The sequence below is a fragment of the Dunckerocampus dactyliophorus genome, chromosome 10 (genome assembly GCF_027744805.1).
Source record: "Dunckerocampus dactyliophorus isolate RoL2022-P2 chromosome 10, RoL_Ddac_1.1, whole genome shotgun sequence".
Taxonomy (NCBI): domain Eukaryota; kingdom Metazoa; phylum Chordata; class Actinopteri; order Syngnathiformes; family Syngnathidae; genus Dunckerocampus; species Dunckerocampus dactyliophorus.
In genome coordinates, this window is record NC_072828.1 from 8,510,001 (window position 1) to 8,524,345 (window position 14,345).

The following is a 14,345-nucleotide window of genomic DNA, read 5'->3' on the forward strand; positions in this document are numbered from 1 at the left end:
TTTTGCTTTCCCTCCGATGGCCTTCATGGCTGCATCACTAATGAGCTGGGACAGGAAGCAGAGTCAGAGCAGCATAAAATTTGCCTGAACCGGCCTTCATCTGTCACGGCCGTGATGAGAGGCAGAGGGAGCACCAGCGCACAGTTTGAGCCTCCCGCCTTCGGGCACGCCGCGACCGGGCCTGCCACGCTGGGCCATCTTGGCCCTGAGCTGCTCTGCTGAGCAAACTCGCCCCAAAGTTGCTCTCAACAGCCAGCATGAACACAGCTCAGGGAATTAAAAGTGACTATCAAGTGTGCAGCCATACTCAGCGTGTGGACATGAATGCTCCTATCACCACCATGGAGGTTGTTTGCGGGCCGGAAAACGTCTGTCTATATCGTAATTTCTCCAGAACGTCCCCCCAACAAGAATAAACTTCTAACTCATGTCCTTCCTCTTCAGGATCCCAACCCTTTCCTCGGGCCGGCCATGGAGCCGGACACGCTGCTGCGGAGTCCCGTTCCTCCGCTGCACAGCAAAGAGCAAGGCAGGCTGTCTGGTTCAGGCCGAAGTCTCGCTCCTCTCCATTTCCCCTCCGAGCTGCTGCCGTTTGACGAGGCTCTGAGGGACGTCTGCACCATCCGACCCTTGATGGAGGGCGACGCTGTGGCCCGACATGGCGGCCAGCTCTTGGAGATCAAAGTGGCTGAGCGAAGAGGTTAAAGCAACGATAAGCGTACACTGATGGATTTTTTTAAACTTGTAATGCTTACTGGGGTTTGCTATGATATGCATTTCCTGACAATGTATCTATGTGTTGCCAGAACTGGAGAAACAGATGAAGATTGAGAACCTGTTTGTTACATGGCAGCAGCGGTCAGCTCAGTCTAACATGCCCATCGCGGTAAGTTCTCACTGAGCCCATCACACTTTCCTGAGCAGTAGCCCAAATGAAGGGCAAGGCTTGCTTGTCTTTTCTTTTGGAAACATCATCAAGAAGCATATAATGCACCGTCTGGACTATTCCATTGTAATAACAGTGTGCACATGATAGACGCTGCCTCTGCTGGTTTTAGGTTGAAGGCACAGTGTGCTACTTCTCATTCATTACAGTCAAGTGTGTTGTTAGTTGAGCAAGCAGTCAATACTGAGCATAGGTGTCTTCCTCAGCTGGCCGACCTTGAGACCTTGAAACAGTCGTCCAGGCTGGTCCACTACTGCGCCACGCCACTCCTGTTTGACCCCATCTTCCGCAAGCAGATCCAAGAGGAACAAGCAGTGCCACCGCCAGTGAAGGTACAGAAGCAGCAGGAAGAAGATTATGGAAGAGAATATGGATGCCAATTTGTGCTCTGTCTCGGCCAGAAGCGGCATCGCTCCAGCGATTCCACGGCATCGGGCCGCGATCGCAGCTACAGCACTGACTCTGTTGACATGCTGCCTAGCCGACTGAAGGAGGAGCCGTGGCTGCTGGACATCTCCAGCACCTTCCTGCAGCAGTATGTGCAGTACCTGCAGAGCATGGGCTTCATCCTGGTCCAGGTGCGGCCTCAGTCCCCGGCACGCAGGTCTGTACCTCTGTTTGAGCTCCAGGATTGTACTGTGCAGCTTCTATGCTGTTCTTTTGGCACACTGCTGTCACACAGCATCAGCAGCATGCTCGCTCCTCCACACATTTGTCACTTTTAGTGGGAAACTTTTCCAGATGGACCACTCCATTTCAACCTCTGGTCTCATTCACCCACTCTCCTCTGACCTTTCACCCCTCTGAGCACCACTGCCCCCTGGTGGATGCAGCAATGCGCCCGCTGTCACTTTCTAGGCTCCCGACATGTGTGACTCACTCTGCTCTGCGTCTTGGCTGGGATCCTACAGGCGTTTTGGACTTTAACTGGATCCGGACTGACCCCCCTTTCACCTTTCATGTGTCTGTTGCAGCATCGCCCGAGCTCGCGCCGCCATGCTGAGCTCCATGTCATCAGAGGGGAGGATGTCTTTTTCTTATGTGAAGCAGAAGAGCGAGGACAGCCCCAAGGTGAGTGTTCACCTCAGAGAGGCAGAGGGGATGGAGTCACGCCCAACAACAGAAATGTCTCACTCTTCTTTAAAATACTGAAACTGACCCATCAGCATGTAAGCCACAAGAACATTACAGCAATCTTGTTGTAATGTACAAAAATGTGCAGAAGAGGTTGTCATTTTGGTGAGAATTTGATATAGGTATTGTTAGGTATTATTAGTTTAATTTATTTTTTTTATTTTTAGCAGGGCTGTCAAAAATAACGCATTAACGGCGGTAACTACTTGAATTAATTACGTTTAATTTTTTTGTGTAATTAAAGCATGCACACCAGAGCAAACATGCCGCTCTGTTATGACTGCAGACAGAGTTCATTCACAGTGGAGCGTCCCCACACAGTCTAACGCCCTTTTATAACTTCATTCTGACCTGAACACATCAACAGCAGTACAATTCCAACACAATATACTGTCTGTACCTACAACTCACACACGTCTCTAGTCCGTTCATCCTGGACTTCCTGATTGTCATTACAAGAATGCGAGACGCATTCCCAAACATCACAAAAATGGCTTTATAATGTGTGAGTGTGTTTGTGTGAGTGTGTGTAAATAAACAGGAAGAGATTCTTAACACTCACTTCTTAGCTCTTAATTTGGATGTACAATTTGCTACATTTGAGTATGCTGGAAAATAAATAAATAAATAAATAAATAAATAAATATATATATATATATATATATATATATATATATATATATATATATATATATAATCCTGTCCTGTCATTTCTGTTAATTACATACAGGAAAAATGGGCATATTTCAGACATAGTTGCTAATGGTGATTATAATGATTAATTTCAAAACTGATTAATCTGATTAAAATTTGTAATCATTTGACAGCCCTAATTTTTAGTCACAGCCCTAATTTTTTGTCAATAGGGAGTTCAACATAGCCCTATTCCATCTTATGGCATTCTCAATGAACAAGGAAGTACTATTGTGACAACACAAATATGGTGCGTCAAGATATTTTTCGATTTGCTGGAGTGATTTTAGTATTTATTTATTTCCGTAATGGAACAATTCCCCTTGTAAGAGAAAATAAAGTCAGAATCAGGGATATAAATCTCTTTTGTGATGTATGATTCGATTTAGAATCTAGATTAAAAACATATATATTTTTAAAACAGAATGATTCGATACATTGTGCAAACGATACGATTCGATTCGATTCTACGGTTAATGTTTGTTGATAGACATTAATCATACATTATAAAATAAAGAAGCCAATTCTATAAAAGTGGCATTCTTACATTATTTTCAAATGTGCAAAAGAGCACAAACCCCAAACATTCTGTAAGGCAGGGGCCCCCAACTGACCAAACTTTCAGGCATCATGATTAAAAAAAAAACAATGGAAAAATTTTTTTGTAAATAACTAAAAATGGATATCAATTTTGGAAATATGGGCAATTATATAATTGTATATTATAAAATAATATACAATTACAAATCCCCCCGTTTTGCATACATATGTTGTTTGTTTTGAACGGCGACATGTCCTGATTAGTTAGCTGGTCCTTGAACGGACCATCTGATTTTGTCCCACGGTGCACAGATAGAATACTATACTGTAGTCCGCTTTTTCTTTCACCTCGTATTTGGTCCCAATTGCTGATACCATGTGGGAACGCATAAAGGTAAGATTTGATGAGGTTCTTGAGTGCTAATGTGAATATTTGTTTGTTGGATTTGTGCACAACCTCAAGTTAATTCAAGCAGCAAACAGCGATGTATAATTTACTCTCTGAAAAACAAACTCAAGGCTCATACTGATTGATGGTGTGTCTGTATTCATTGAGTACGCAGGTCATTGAGAGGTCAACAAGCAAACTTCCCTCCTTTAATCAAATAGTCAGCTAGCTAATTCTGCAGAGCACAACCTTTTGACGAAGAAGATGGCGAAAATAATGAGTACGGTGCAAAGCATGTAGCACCAGAAGTCGCATTATGAAAAGTATTTTATTTATTATTGTTAGCTTTAACAATGTTATTAAAAAGTATTACAGAAAATACCCTAACCAAAAACAGTGGATGAACTGTGATGTAAGGGCTAAGCTACGTGCTCGTTCGACTGCATTTGTCATGGGCACCGCTGATGACTACAAAAAGGCCAGATATGACCTGAGGAGGTCCATACGGGAGGCCAAAAGACAGTACAGACAGAAGCTGGAGGGCTACTATTCCACCTCAGACCCTCGGCGCATGTGGGCGGGGCTCCAGCACATGACAATAAAACTCTCTTGAATCTTGAATCTTGAAAAACAATAATTCAGAGACTTATTATATTCTAAAATTGTTTGTCTTGCGTAAAAATGCACACTTACTTGTATTCAATGTTAAAAAGTATTCTATGGCTTTCACAGAAATACATTTTAAAATATGTGGCTTTCATGACTCACTTAGCCAAAAAGGTTCCCAACCCGTGGATTAATCTAGGGATTTATGGCTGATTCTAATCGATCCAGGAGGCTTCTGCTGGTGCAACGATATCGCTCGCTTGTCAAACTGGATATCCGGTCACATCGGTTTATCGTTCACAACCCTAGTCAGACAATTTGTGCGTGGATGTCAATGCAGGGGCTCGGGGCAGTGGAGAGGCATTGCTATACAAACTGGTGCTGTCCTGCATCTTGCTTGTGTGGCTCTAATTGACTCGTGTCCAAAGTGCAGCTTGGGGGCTATTTTGGGACCACAGTTCATTGTTTATTGGCCCTCAGCATATTGTAAAAATATCATGAATTTATTATTGACGAGATATATTAATAGATATTACACTAATTTGCTGTGCATCTGTAATAAAAAGCGAAGATATGGATGTTTATTTATATGTAACTTAGTATATGTTGATCGACGCATATTTAATCTACAAAATGTATCGAAGTGGCCCACACATTCTTAAATTTTTGTGGCCAAAAAAGCGGCCACCCCTGTTGAATGTGTGCGTTGTCGTGTTAAAGAAGACCTTGCAGACCAGTCAGGAAGCTATTTGTAATCATCTGACGGCGAGCGCTAACCTTTTCATAGCTGCTCTCCCAAAGTTGAGGCCAAGATCAGAATTTTCTCAGACTTGAATAACTATGCATAAGACTGCTTATTACGTTTTTCAGACCACTGTGTCGGCTACCACTGCGTATCACCTCCAGAGGGCGCTACCAGGCGGAATCGTGCTGATGGAGCTAGCCTTTCAGGTAAGAGCTGTATTAAATTCTGGTTCCCTCATGTCACCAAATAATGTAAGCAATATGTTAGAAACAGCTCAGAAACAGTTGGATCGGAAACAGCATTTATTGCCAATGTGGAGGGGGGAAAAAAGTGCTGTCCTCTTCTTGTTTTGTTGGCATTCACTGGACCAGCCAGGTAATGAGGCGCTGAAAGTCTTAATAGAGCACTTTGTAGCTTTAATGAGTCTTGCATGTGCATGTGAGGTAGATTTACTGTAGGAGGTTTGCTAACGACACAGTCCATGTCCTCTCTGGCAGGGCTGCTACTTCTGTGTCAAGCAGTACGCACTGGAGTGTTCCCGCATTCCCATGGGACAGTCCGTCAACTCCCAGGTAGGAACTCCGCACCGCCATCAACGCATGTCATGAGTCTATATTTTGATAGTCGCAGCTTGCAGAAAAGGGAGAAGGAAGTGCAAATGAAATGTTTATGCAAGGCTGCATGCGATGGCAGAAGGCGTCAAATGGAATCGATGGCAGACAGGAAGTGACGTTGGGGGTTCAGAGTTTTACCTTGTTGTGGGCTATGGCCGCAACAGTAACCCATGTTATTATGATTATGTTATTATTGTTGTGCCTGTTGTGAGTTAATTTAAACCTGTAATAAAAGCCTGTTGTTCCGGCGATCAAATCTGGTGCATGTCTCACGGAACAATCACTGATACCTAATGACCAATGTGGTACTACGTTCACAAGTTTAATGGTGGTCTTAATGGCGTATATTTGAATTTTAGTTCATTAAGCCGTTTTTATGTTTGAAAATGCTTAATTTGGGCAAAAAAATTAAACATTTGCATAAATGTGCATATTTTTAGATGAATAATAGCCCATAGTTAACCACGAAACAGCAATCATTTCTCACTGAATTCATTTTGAAAAACTGCAATAGAGTGAGAGAGCGATGTTTGAACTGTGACGTAGCAAGGGACAACTACGTGAATTACGCTGGTATCGGAACCTGATCCCGAAGCTGGATCGGATCAGCCACATCCCTAGTTTGTTTCATTCATTTGTGTAGCGTTCCATTCTGTTGTCTCTGTCTGTCCTCCCCTGTCCTCCACCCCCCTTACACACATACACACGCGCACACACACTTCCTGTCATCTCTCCATCAGGGCAGCCTCCTCACCAAACCTCGTTGCAAGCCGTTCCCAGACGCCACCCCAGTATCTGACTGTGCGGTACGTCCCACCAGCCATTCTCCTAGACGGGGGATGGGTGGGGGTGGTGGGTGCACTCGCTGCAGGCAGGCATCAGCCCCCCTCCCTCCTTCCCCCCCTGCCGCTCTCCTTGTTGCCGTCCCTCCTTCCACATGTTTGTCTTTTGTCTCCTATGGGATGGCTGGCGTAATGAAATGAGACCTTTCTGCTTACTTTCAGTGGTCACATGCACAAAGGTTGAGTATGGCAATGACCTTTGAACTCTCCGGCTCCTCTGCGATTTTCTGTTTGTCTCTGTGCTTGCTGGTGACATTCTCCGCTTTTGATTGTCTCGCCATGCCGCAGCATTTGCATCTTTGGGAGCTGAGCTTTCCCACTAGGATTTCTGCCTCTGTCGCTTCTATGTGTTGTCTTTTACTTTGAAGGGGGTCACTCATTAGCATACTGCTACTCTGCTCATTGATCAACATTAGGCTTGATTTCCTTCATTCTTGTGAAGCTATGCTAAAACACGTGTTGAGTTCTCCAAGGCTCAGAGTCGGGGCCTCTGTTAAAGTCTTTTGTTTTCTGATGCTCCCGTCATGATTTCACCTCCTTAGCTCCGTTTAGTCCTCTTTAATAGAAATTTTGAGTGGCACCACCAGGAGACGAGCCCTGCCACTGAACCTTCCAGTTTGTTCGTGTGAAAGTCACACTGGGAGTTTAATTGTCCAGAACAGGAGCCGAGGGGTATTGCAGATGATGGAATAATAACCATGCTAGCTTGATAGTCACGAGAGCACACAAAGGGACGTGTCGCACCTCCGCTTTAAAGCATCCCGGCGGCCTCCTGCTGCCGTAGATAACCAGCTAAGAGGTCACACTTAATTTGTCTGCCAGACCACAGGAACACCGCAGGGAGAAAGGGAAGAGTTCATGTTTTTGTTCCTCCATGTCAGAAGAATATTCTTGGCTCTTATCTTTTCACCACTCGTCTTCCAGCAGCCCGGCAAGGAAAGGCGTGACGCTAAGACGAACGTGTTCTCAAGCGTCTTTTGGATTGGATCACTGTAAAGTCCACACAGGACCCACTGGTGTTTGAATAGGATGCAGCATTAATGTGAAGGATATGAACGTTGCCCCCTTCCTTCCACCGATCCATTTTCTACCAGTTGATGAGTGAGCTGGAGCTTATCCCAGCTGACATTGGGTGCTACACCCTGGGCTGGTCACCGGTCAGTCACAAGGCACACAGACCCATTCACACGAATTTGACAATTTAAACGATAATGTGTATGTTTCATGACTACAAAACCCAAACAAAGATGGGAAGAACAGAACCACCACACTGTGAGGCAGAAATGCTAACCATATGCAAAGCAGCACCACTGATTTGATGATGACCCCAAGCGTCCCTTCTAATCATTTCCCAGAATGCTGTGTACGTGACAATGAGCAGCTCTGGGTCAGAGCACATGCGTGTTCTACTCGAGCGACACTAACTAGCGCTGATGCTGTCTTTCAGCTATCTATGCTCTTCACTGAGGAGTGTGACAAGGTGCGTGACCTGATGCACGTGCATTCCTTCAGCTACGACTTCCACCTGCGGGTGGTGCACCAATACCTGGTGGGCTGCCACATGACGCTGCGCCAGGGCTACCAGCTCACAGACTTCCTCAATGACTTCATCTTGCAGCATCCTGACATCCCCAAGTTTGGACGCAACCATGTCTTCCAAGGTCTGGGTGGAAACTGTAATCCTGTCTTTCCTCCTAGATAAGAAAAGCCTCCAGAAATAATCAGATGCATTCTGCAGCAGGCTGATTGTCCTTGTGTTGCCCATCAGGAAGCTTCTCAATCTCCACGGGGATGATAACAGCCCACCAGCTGTACAACTACATCACAGACCACACCAGCACCTACGGAATGAAGCCCCTACGCATGTCCAAGGCCGCCGTCCCCACCGATGCCAAGAAGGCGACTCCTGACCTGCACGAGTACGCGCTGGTGGCGCTGTGGAACAGGTAGAACGTCCTCAGGAGCATAAGACCTCAACGTAGATGCCTCACCTGACTTTGAATTCTTTCCCATCTCAGCTCCGGGTCGTACAAGGACCTGGAGGGTCTCCATCACCATGACGACTTTGACGTGTCCCTGGTGGTCTGCCACAATGCTGCGCCCTTTGAGGATCAGTCGGATGGGGAGAGGCACTTGCTGAGGTAAGAGTGGTTGGTGATTATGTTTGATAAAGATCTCTCTTTAATATACGTATTTGTATGCAGGCTGCACTTCTATGTAATCATGACCAGCCAGAGAGAGCTCTTTCCCCGACTCACCGCTGACATGAGACGCTTCAAGAAGCTCCCTCAGATCCACCGTGATGCCGGCGAGCCAGGTAGCCGCCTTCCCCCGGATCGGGCGGAGGCCTGCACCTCTCTTGGTGGAGAGCAGGACCTCTGGGATGAAACTTCGTCTGAGGCTGCGGCCACCTCCACACCCAGCGACGGCAATGAGTTTTACCCACTGGTGGCCGTGACCAAGCCTCAGGGGCTGCTGTACCCCTCCCCTCTTTTCCCCTTGCTTAACAACGAGGTGGCGGCCGCCCGTCGGCAGATCCAGGCCAGTGTGGAGGAGGCCATGGGTCACTGCCGCAGGGACAACCTGTGGAGGAGGCTCCTCCACGGCGAGCACCTGGCACTGGACAAACTCAAGCTGACCAAGCTGACATTCAGCGAGCTGGAGGAGCTGCTGGAGGCCGTTCAGAGCCGCTCGGTGGGGGAGATTGACCCCCAGCTGGTGAGACCAACTCTTGTCCTTCATACCTGATGAAAGAGTCCGTGGCAGTCCTGAAACACACTTCCAATGTTGCTGCAGGACTGCTTCCTGAACATGAGTCCAGCCTGGTACCAGAGTCTCATCAAAGTTCTGCTCAACCGATTTCCTCAAAGCTGTCGCCATTTCGACGACAGCGGCATCCAGTATCTGGTGAGGGGTCTTCTCCATTCTCCACTCGACTTTAGACACCCAGGTCAAACGCACTGAGCCGGTATGACTTTTTCCAGGCCGTTCTAAACCAGAAGTTCACTGACTGCTTTGTTTTGGTCTTTCTGGACTCCCAAGCTGGAAAAACTGTAAGTTTTTCTGAATTATATTAACTGCACTTTCAGCAGATGTTTTGCTGGACTTTCAGTTTATTTTAAACATCCAAACACCATCTTTTCCTTCCAGAGCTTGAAGGTCGTGTTACGAGAGCCTCTGCCCCCTCAGCCGCAGGACGGCAGCAGCCCGCCACCCCAGCTGGTGTCCATGTACCACCACCTGGAGTCGGTCATTAACACTGCCTGCTACAACCTCTGGACCGGGCTCTTGTGATAGTCTGTGCACGCAAGTAGGCCTCCTCAAGAAGCCCTGACTGCCCTCTTAGGTTTTTCGTCATGGGTGCAAGATAACAAACTTGGGGGACATTTAAACAATCATGTGATGGTCCTGTTGCTAGCAAGCTGGCTTAGATAAACATTATGCTAAACTGCTAAAAAGACATTTTTACATTTACGGATGATGTTCTTCATCTTCAGAAATTGCACACAGTCCTGAGAGGTGTATCTGATGAATTAGGACAGGGGTCGGGAACCTTGTTGCCTAAGAGAGCCATGAAAGCCACATATTATTATAAAATGTATTTCTTTCAGCGCCATAAAATATTTATTAACACTGAATACAGATAAATGCATGCATTTGTAGACAAGACAAGTAAATTAAAATACTTCTATTAATGCAACTTCTGGTGCTGCATGGTTTTGCTGATGGCATTGTAGTCTGGTCGATACATGGTGAGGTTAAGCTTCTTGTCCTTTACTTGCGTTACCTCCACTTGATTTGCCATCATGGTGGTACGATCATGAACAGTTCTTGCTGACAGAGGCATGGATTTTATTCATTTGATTATCTTGTCTTTATCCGAAAGGTTGTCAAAAAGTTAATTCACCACATCAAGCATGAATATTTTGGCATATTCCCCAGCTGCAAATAGCTTTCCATTCCTCATTATTGCTAAAGAACCAGCAAAGCTGGACGAAGACCAGTCAGCTTGTCTGCTACATACACAGAGTTGCCGCTGACTAGCTTGCACTCTGGACAGTAGCTCTTGGCATGCCTTTTTTCCGGCTGTCCCGCGCTGGATACTTTGAAACAAATGTAGTATGTGTCCAAGTGCCGCTATATATTTGACCGTTTCATCAATGAAATTTTAGAAGTGCATATCAGACACACTGCCAAACCTGCTCTCTCCACAAAGGCGAATTCCTCTGTCCATTCGTGCTGAAATGTACTCCACGTGTTTCTTTTTCCATCTTCTTCGTCAAGTGTTTGCGCTACAGAAATAGCTAGATGACTGACTAAAAGTGGGAAGTTTACTTCTTGACCTCTCAATGACACAGTAGGCTACCGCATTATCCAATTATAATTGTGTTTTGGCGTCTGACCTGGAAAATATTGGAAGGACAGTTGGTATTGGCTCTAGCCATTCACACTGCTGTAGAAAATGGATAGATGGATTAAAATGCATTATAATGTTTTATATTTTTAACACTGTGATTTCTGTAATGTTTTGTGTGAAAAAAATGAAAATTGAAAAATTTTAGTGTCAGGAAATGTGTGAGAGTCAGATGCACACATCAAAAGAGCCATACATGGCTCGCAAGCCATAGGTTCCCGACCCCTGAATTAGGACTTCTTTTGGTCCAAAAGTCAGGATGGACTTTGAGCTGCGAGTGTGGCGAGCGTCAGTAGATGAGAAAAGCTTCATCCAGCTGCGGAGTGACTGATGAGGTGTAAAAAGCTTTGCAGCTTTGGACTCCACACTTTGGACTGACAGACTGTGATGAAATGGAACACTTTGCTGGTGCCTTGTGAGATACCACATCAGTATTTGGTCTCAGATTTCAGTCCATGCTTGTCAAGCCTACTGCATGCATCATGTGACCTCAAGTGCCTTTTTTTTTTTTTTTTTTAAAGTTTTATCAAATGGACTTTTAACTCCAACTTTGCCACGTGATTGATGAAGCGCAGGGAGGCAAACGAACTTAAGGACAACAGTCACTTTTGTTTGAGGCTCACATTCGGATGTCAAACACTGGAGAGTTATCATGTGACAGGTGCAGAAATGAACACTGTAAGATAGAAGCACTGTCCTACATAGCGTGTATATACAGGATACTTTATACACAAAATAAAATCACACAAATTAAACTTTTTGGTTCTTTCCAAAAAAAACTATGACATTGGCTTTTGTATAGTATTGTTGTTTTTCATTCATTATTGTTAAGAATTCTGTGACATCACTTCCTGTTGTTCCAGAAATCCTTTAGCCAACCCAAACCCTCCTGTGTGCTTCCTGGGAGAAGACAGTTAACAGTCAATGTCACATCTGAATCCGGAGCGGGTTGATCAATCCTGCCCACCTCGTGGCTTGTACTCGCAGCCCACATAGCCCTGGTAGCCCAGCTCCTCCAGCGTGGTGAAGATGTAGTTGTAGTTGAGCTCTCCAGCGCTGTCCGGTTCATTCCTGCCCGGAACCTGAGCCACCTGAACATGACCTGAGACACACTTGGGAATGACCTGCACAGCTCTAGTCCACCTTCACCATCAATATAGTTTTAAAACGTTCATTTTCATGTGTGCTTTGAGCTCTCGTCCACAGGCTAACTTCAAAAGGGACTTTTCGGAAAACTGTGGCCAATGTGAAGACATCAGCGTTTGTGAGTCGACCGGAAAACCTTTCAACTAGCTCAGTTTGCGAGTTTTACTGTTTCACGGGTGCTTGATGAAGACCCGAGTTTCACAGACTTAAGGTCGACGAAGACTTGAATTTAATTGACTCACGGGTTCTCAACGAAGACTGGAGTTTCAGTGACTCTGGGGTGCTCCACAAAGACTCGAGTTTCACTGACTCACTGCCTGACAAGACTTGAGTGTCAGTGACTCGGGTTGACATGACCAGAGTTTCACTGACTCACAGGTAGATGAAGACTTGAGTTTTACAGACTCAGGGGTCCTCAAGGAATACTGCAGTTTCACTGACTCACCTGGTTGACAAGACTCAAGTTTCAGGTAGACAAAGACTCGTGTGTCACTGACTCACAGGTAGATGATGACTGGAGTTTTACTGACTCAGGGGTGCTCGAGCAATACTGGAGTTTCACTGACTCACCTGGTTGACAAGACTCAAGTTTCAGGTAGATGAATACTCGAGTTTCACTAACTTGCAGGTAGACAAAGACTCGAGTTTCATTGACTCACAGGTAGATGAAGACTCAAGTTTCACTGACTCACAGGTTGCCGAAAACTCCAGTTTCACTGACCCACAGGTACTTGACGAAGAGGCGAGGTTCACAGACTTGCGGGAACAACTTGTTGCGTGTGTGTGAGTTCCTGCGCATCCTGCGTACCCGAATCACTTCAGTGAGTGACGCATGATAACTCGAGTCAGTCACAGGAATCAAGTTTCCCATCACTACTGTACAAATGTATGCTGCTGATATGTTGTCACCTACTGGTAACACTTTTGTTGGCACTTATCATTACTAACATGTACTGCTGTACATGTTATAAATGATTATGGATGATGGCTTTTTTTGTGGAAAAAAATGCCCTATTTTCAGAAAAAATGGACAAATGAAGAATGTAATTATTTTGAGAAAAAGCTCGCTAGTGTTCCAATTGTCTTACGATTAATGGGCAGACAATACAGTCATAAATGGGAGACAAATGAACTCTTACTTACCGATCAGTGGCAAATACTTGTGCATGTTATGTGTCAGGTTTCCATCCATGATTTGCCAATGAAAAACATCCTAAAAGAGTTTGTTTAAAATAGTCTTGCCATCGCATTGACAAATAAAGACAGAGAGCTCACCATTTGCAGTTGGATATTCGCCTTTCCGACCTTTTGCAGGATGGCGGCGGCTGTGGCACATCGGATGAAGTCAACACGGTGAAGACCTCCAAAAGCAACACCTGTTGCTGATGCGTGCTGAAGATTCTTACCTTGATGGGGCGAATCCAGGAAATACCTAGGCTCAGTCAGCCGCGTGTTGATGGGCTCGATCAAGCCTACAATTCCGTCCTGCTGGGAACAAACGTCACAAGTTTGCGGCTAAGCGCTACGCCATCAGTTGCTCTGTCGACGTGTCCTGCAGCGCCACCTTGGAGAGGAGCTCAGCGGCGTAGGTGAGGTTCTGGACAAAGATGGCCTCCATCTCCTTGGCGACATCGCCTCTCTGCGCCCCCTTGGGAATCTTGCCGGCCATCAGGTGGATCCTGACCGTGTACGATCATGACAACACATTCTAGAACCACAACACTTCTCTACTCTACCTATAGGTCTTGATCGTTGGAACTGATCACTGAGGTACATAAAATGTATACTAGAACAAATATATACATTAAATGTGTGTGCGTGAGTGTGTTTGACCTTTTGCAGTCCAACGCTTTTGCCAACTTGATGGCCTGAGCCAAACCTTCTTTAAACTCTGCCTCTCTTCCTGGTATCGCCCCCAGACCAAGATCTCCCCCACTGAGGTCACCTGCAACACACCTGATGATGATGACGACGACGAAAAGGGGCGGTGGTCCAGCAGAGAGGATGCTGCGGCTCACCGGGCGGACGTGTACAAAGTTGAACTGTTGGTGAACTTTTAGACTTTTTTTTTTTTTGAACTTGTAGACTTTTGCTCGTCAAGTCAGCGGAAATGTCGCAAAGCGGAAGTGATTTAGGTAAAGTGTTCACGTGACTTGTTCGCGAAAAAAAAACAGTATATACAGTATCTGTATATATTTTAAAAATACATAAATAATAATGGATGTAAGTACTGTAAGTACATATGACGTGTAACTGTGTCACGTATTAGCTTTTTAA

General features: G+C 45.5%; 2 protein-coding genes across 8 annotated transcripts in view; one reads left to right on the forward strand and one right to left on the reverse strand.

The window, feature by feature from the left end:
• szt2 (SZT2 subunit of KICSTOR complex) overlaps positions 1-11,464 on the forward strand; it is a 63,108-nt gene extending 51,644 nt beyond the window's left edge. For 4 of the 7 annotated variants that reach the window (XM_054788611.1, XM_054788612.1, XM_054788613.1 and 1 more), the window contains 15 exons: positions 445-700; positions 807-886; positions 1,153-1,278; positions 1,348-1,550; positions 1,921-2,017; positions 5,178-5,258; positions 5,550-5,624; positions 6,407-6,472; positions 7,956-8,169; positions 8,277-8,454; positions 8,527-8,649; positions 8,713-9,226; positions 9,305-9,415; positions 9,493-9,561; positions 9,659-11,464. In XM_054788611.1, coding sequence (XP_054644586.1) covers positions 445-700; positions 807-886; positions 1,153-1,278; positions 1,348-1,550; positions 1,921-2,017; positions 5,178-5,258; positions 5,550-5,624; positions 6,407-6,472; positions 7,956-8,169; positions 8,277-8,454; positions 8,527-8,649; positions 8,713-9,226; positions 9,305-9,415; positions 9,493-9,561; positions 9,659-9,802 — 2,337 coding nt within the window. In that variant the 3' untranslated portion in view covers positions 9,803-11,464. The other 3 variants (XM_054788614.1, XM_054788617.1, XM_054788615.1) reach the window with 2 other exon arrangements.
• hyi (hydroxypyruvate isomerase) lies at positions 11,186-14,310 on the reverse strand. Its single transcript, XM_054790040.1, has 8 exons — positions 14,300-14,310; positions 13,902-14,129; positions 13,633-13,747; positions 13,475-13,553; positions 13,344-13,393; positions 13,212-13,281; positions 11,890-12,024; positions 11,186-11,822 (listed from the first exon to the last, which is right to left on the reverse strand). The coding sequence occupies exons 1-8, from the start codon at positions 14,308-14,310 to the stop codon at positions 11,767-11,769; spliced, it is 744 nt and encodes a 247-aa protein (XP_054646015.1). The 3' UTR covers positions 11,186-11,766.
• Positions 14,311-14,345: the final 35 nt, after the last annotated feature.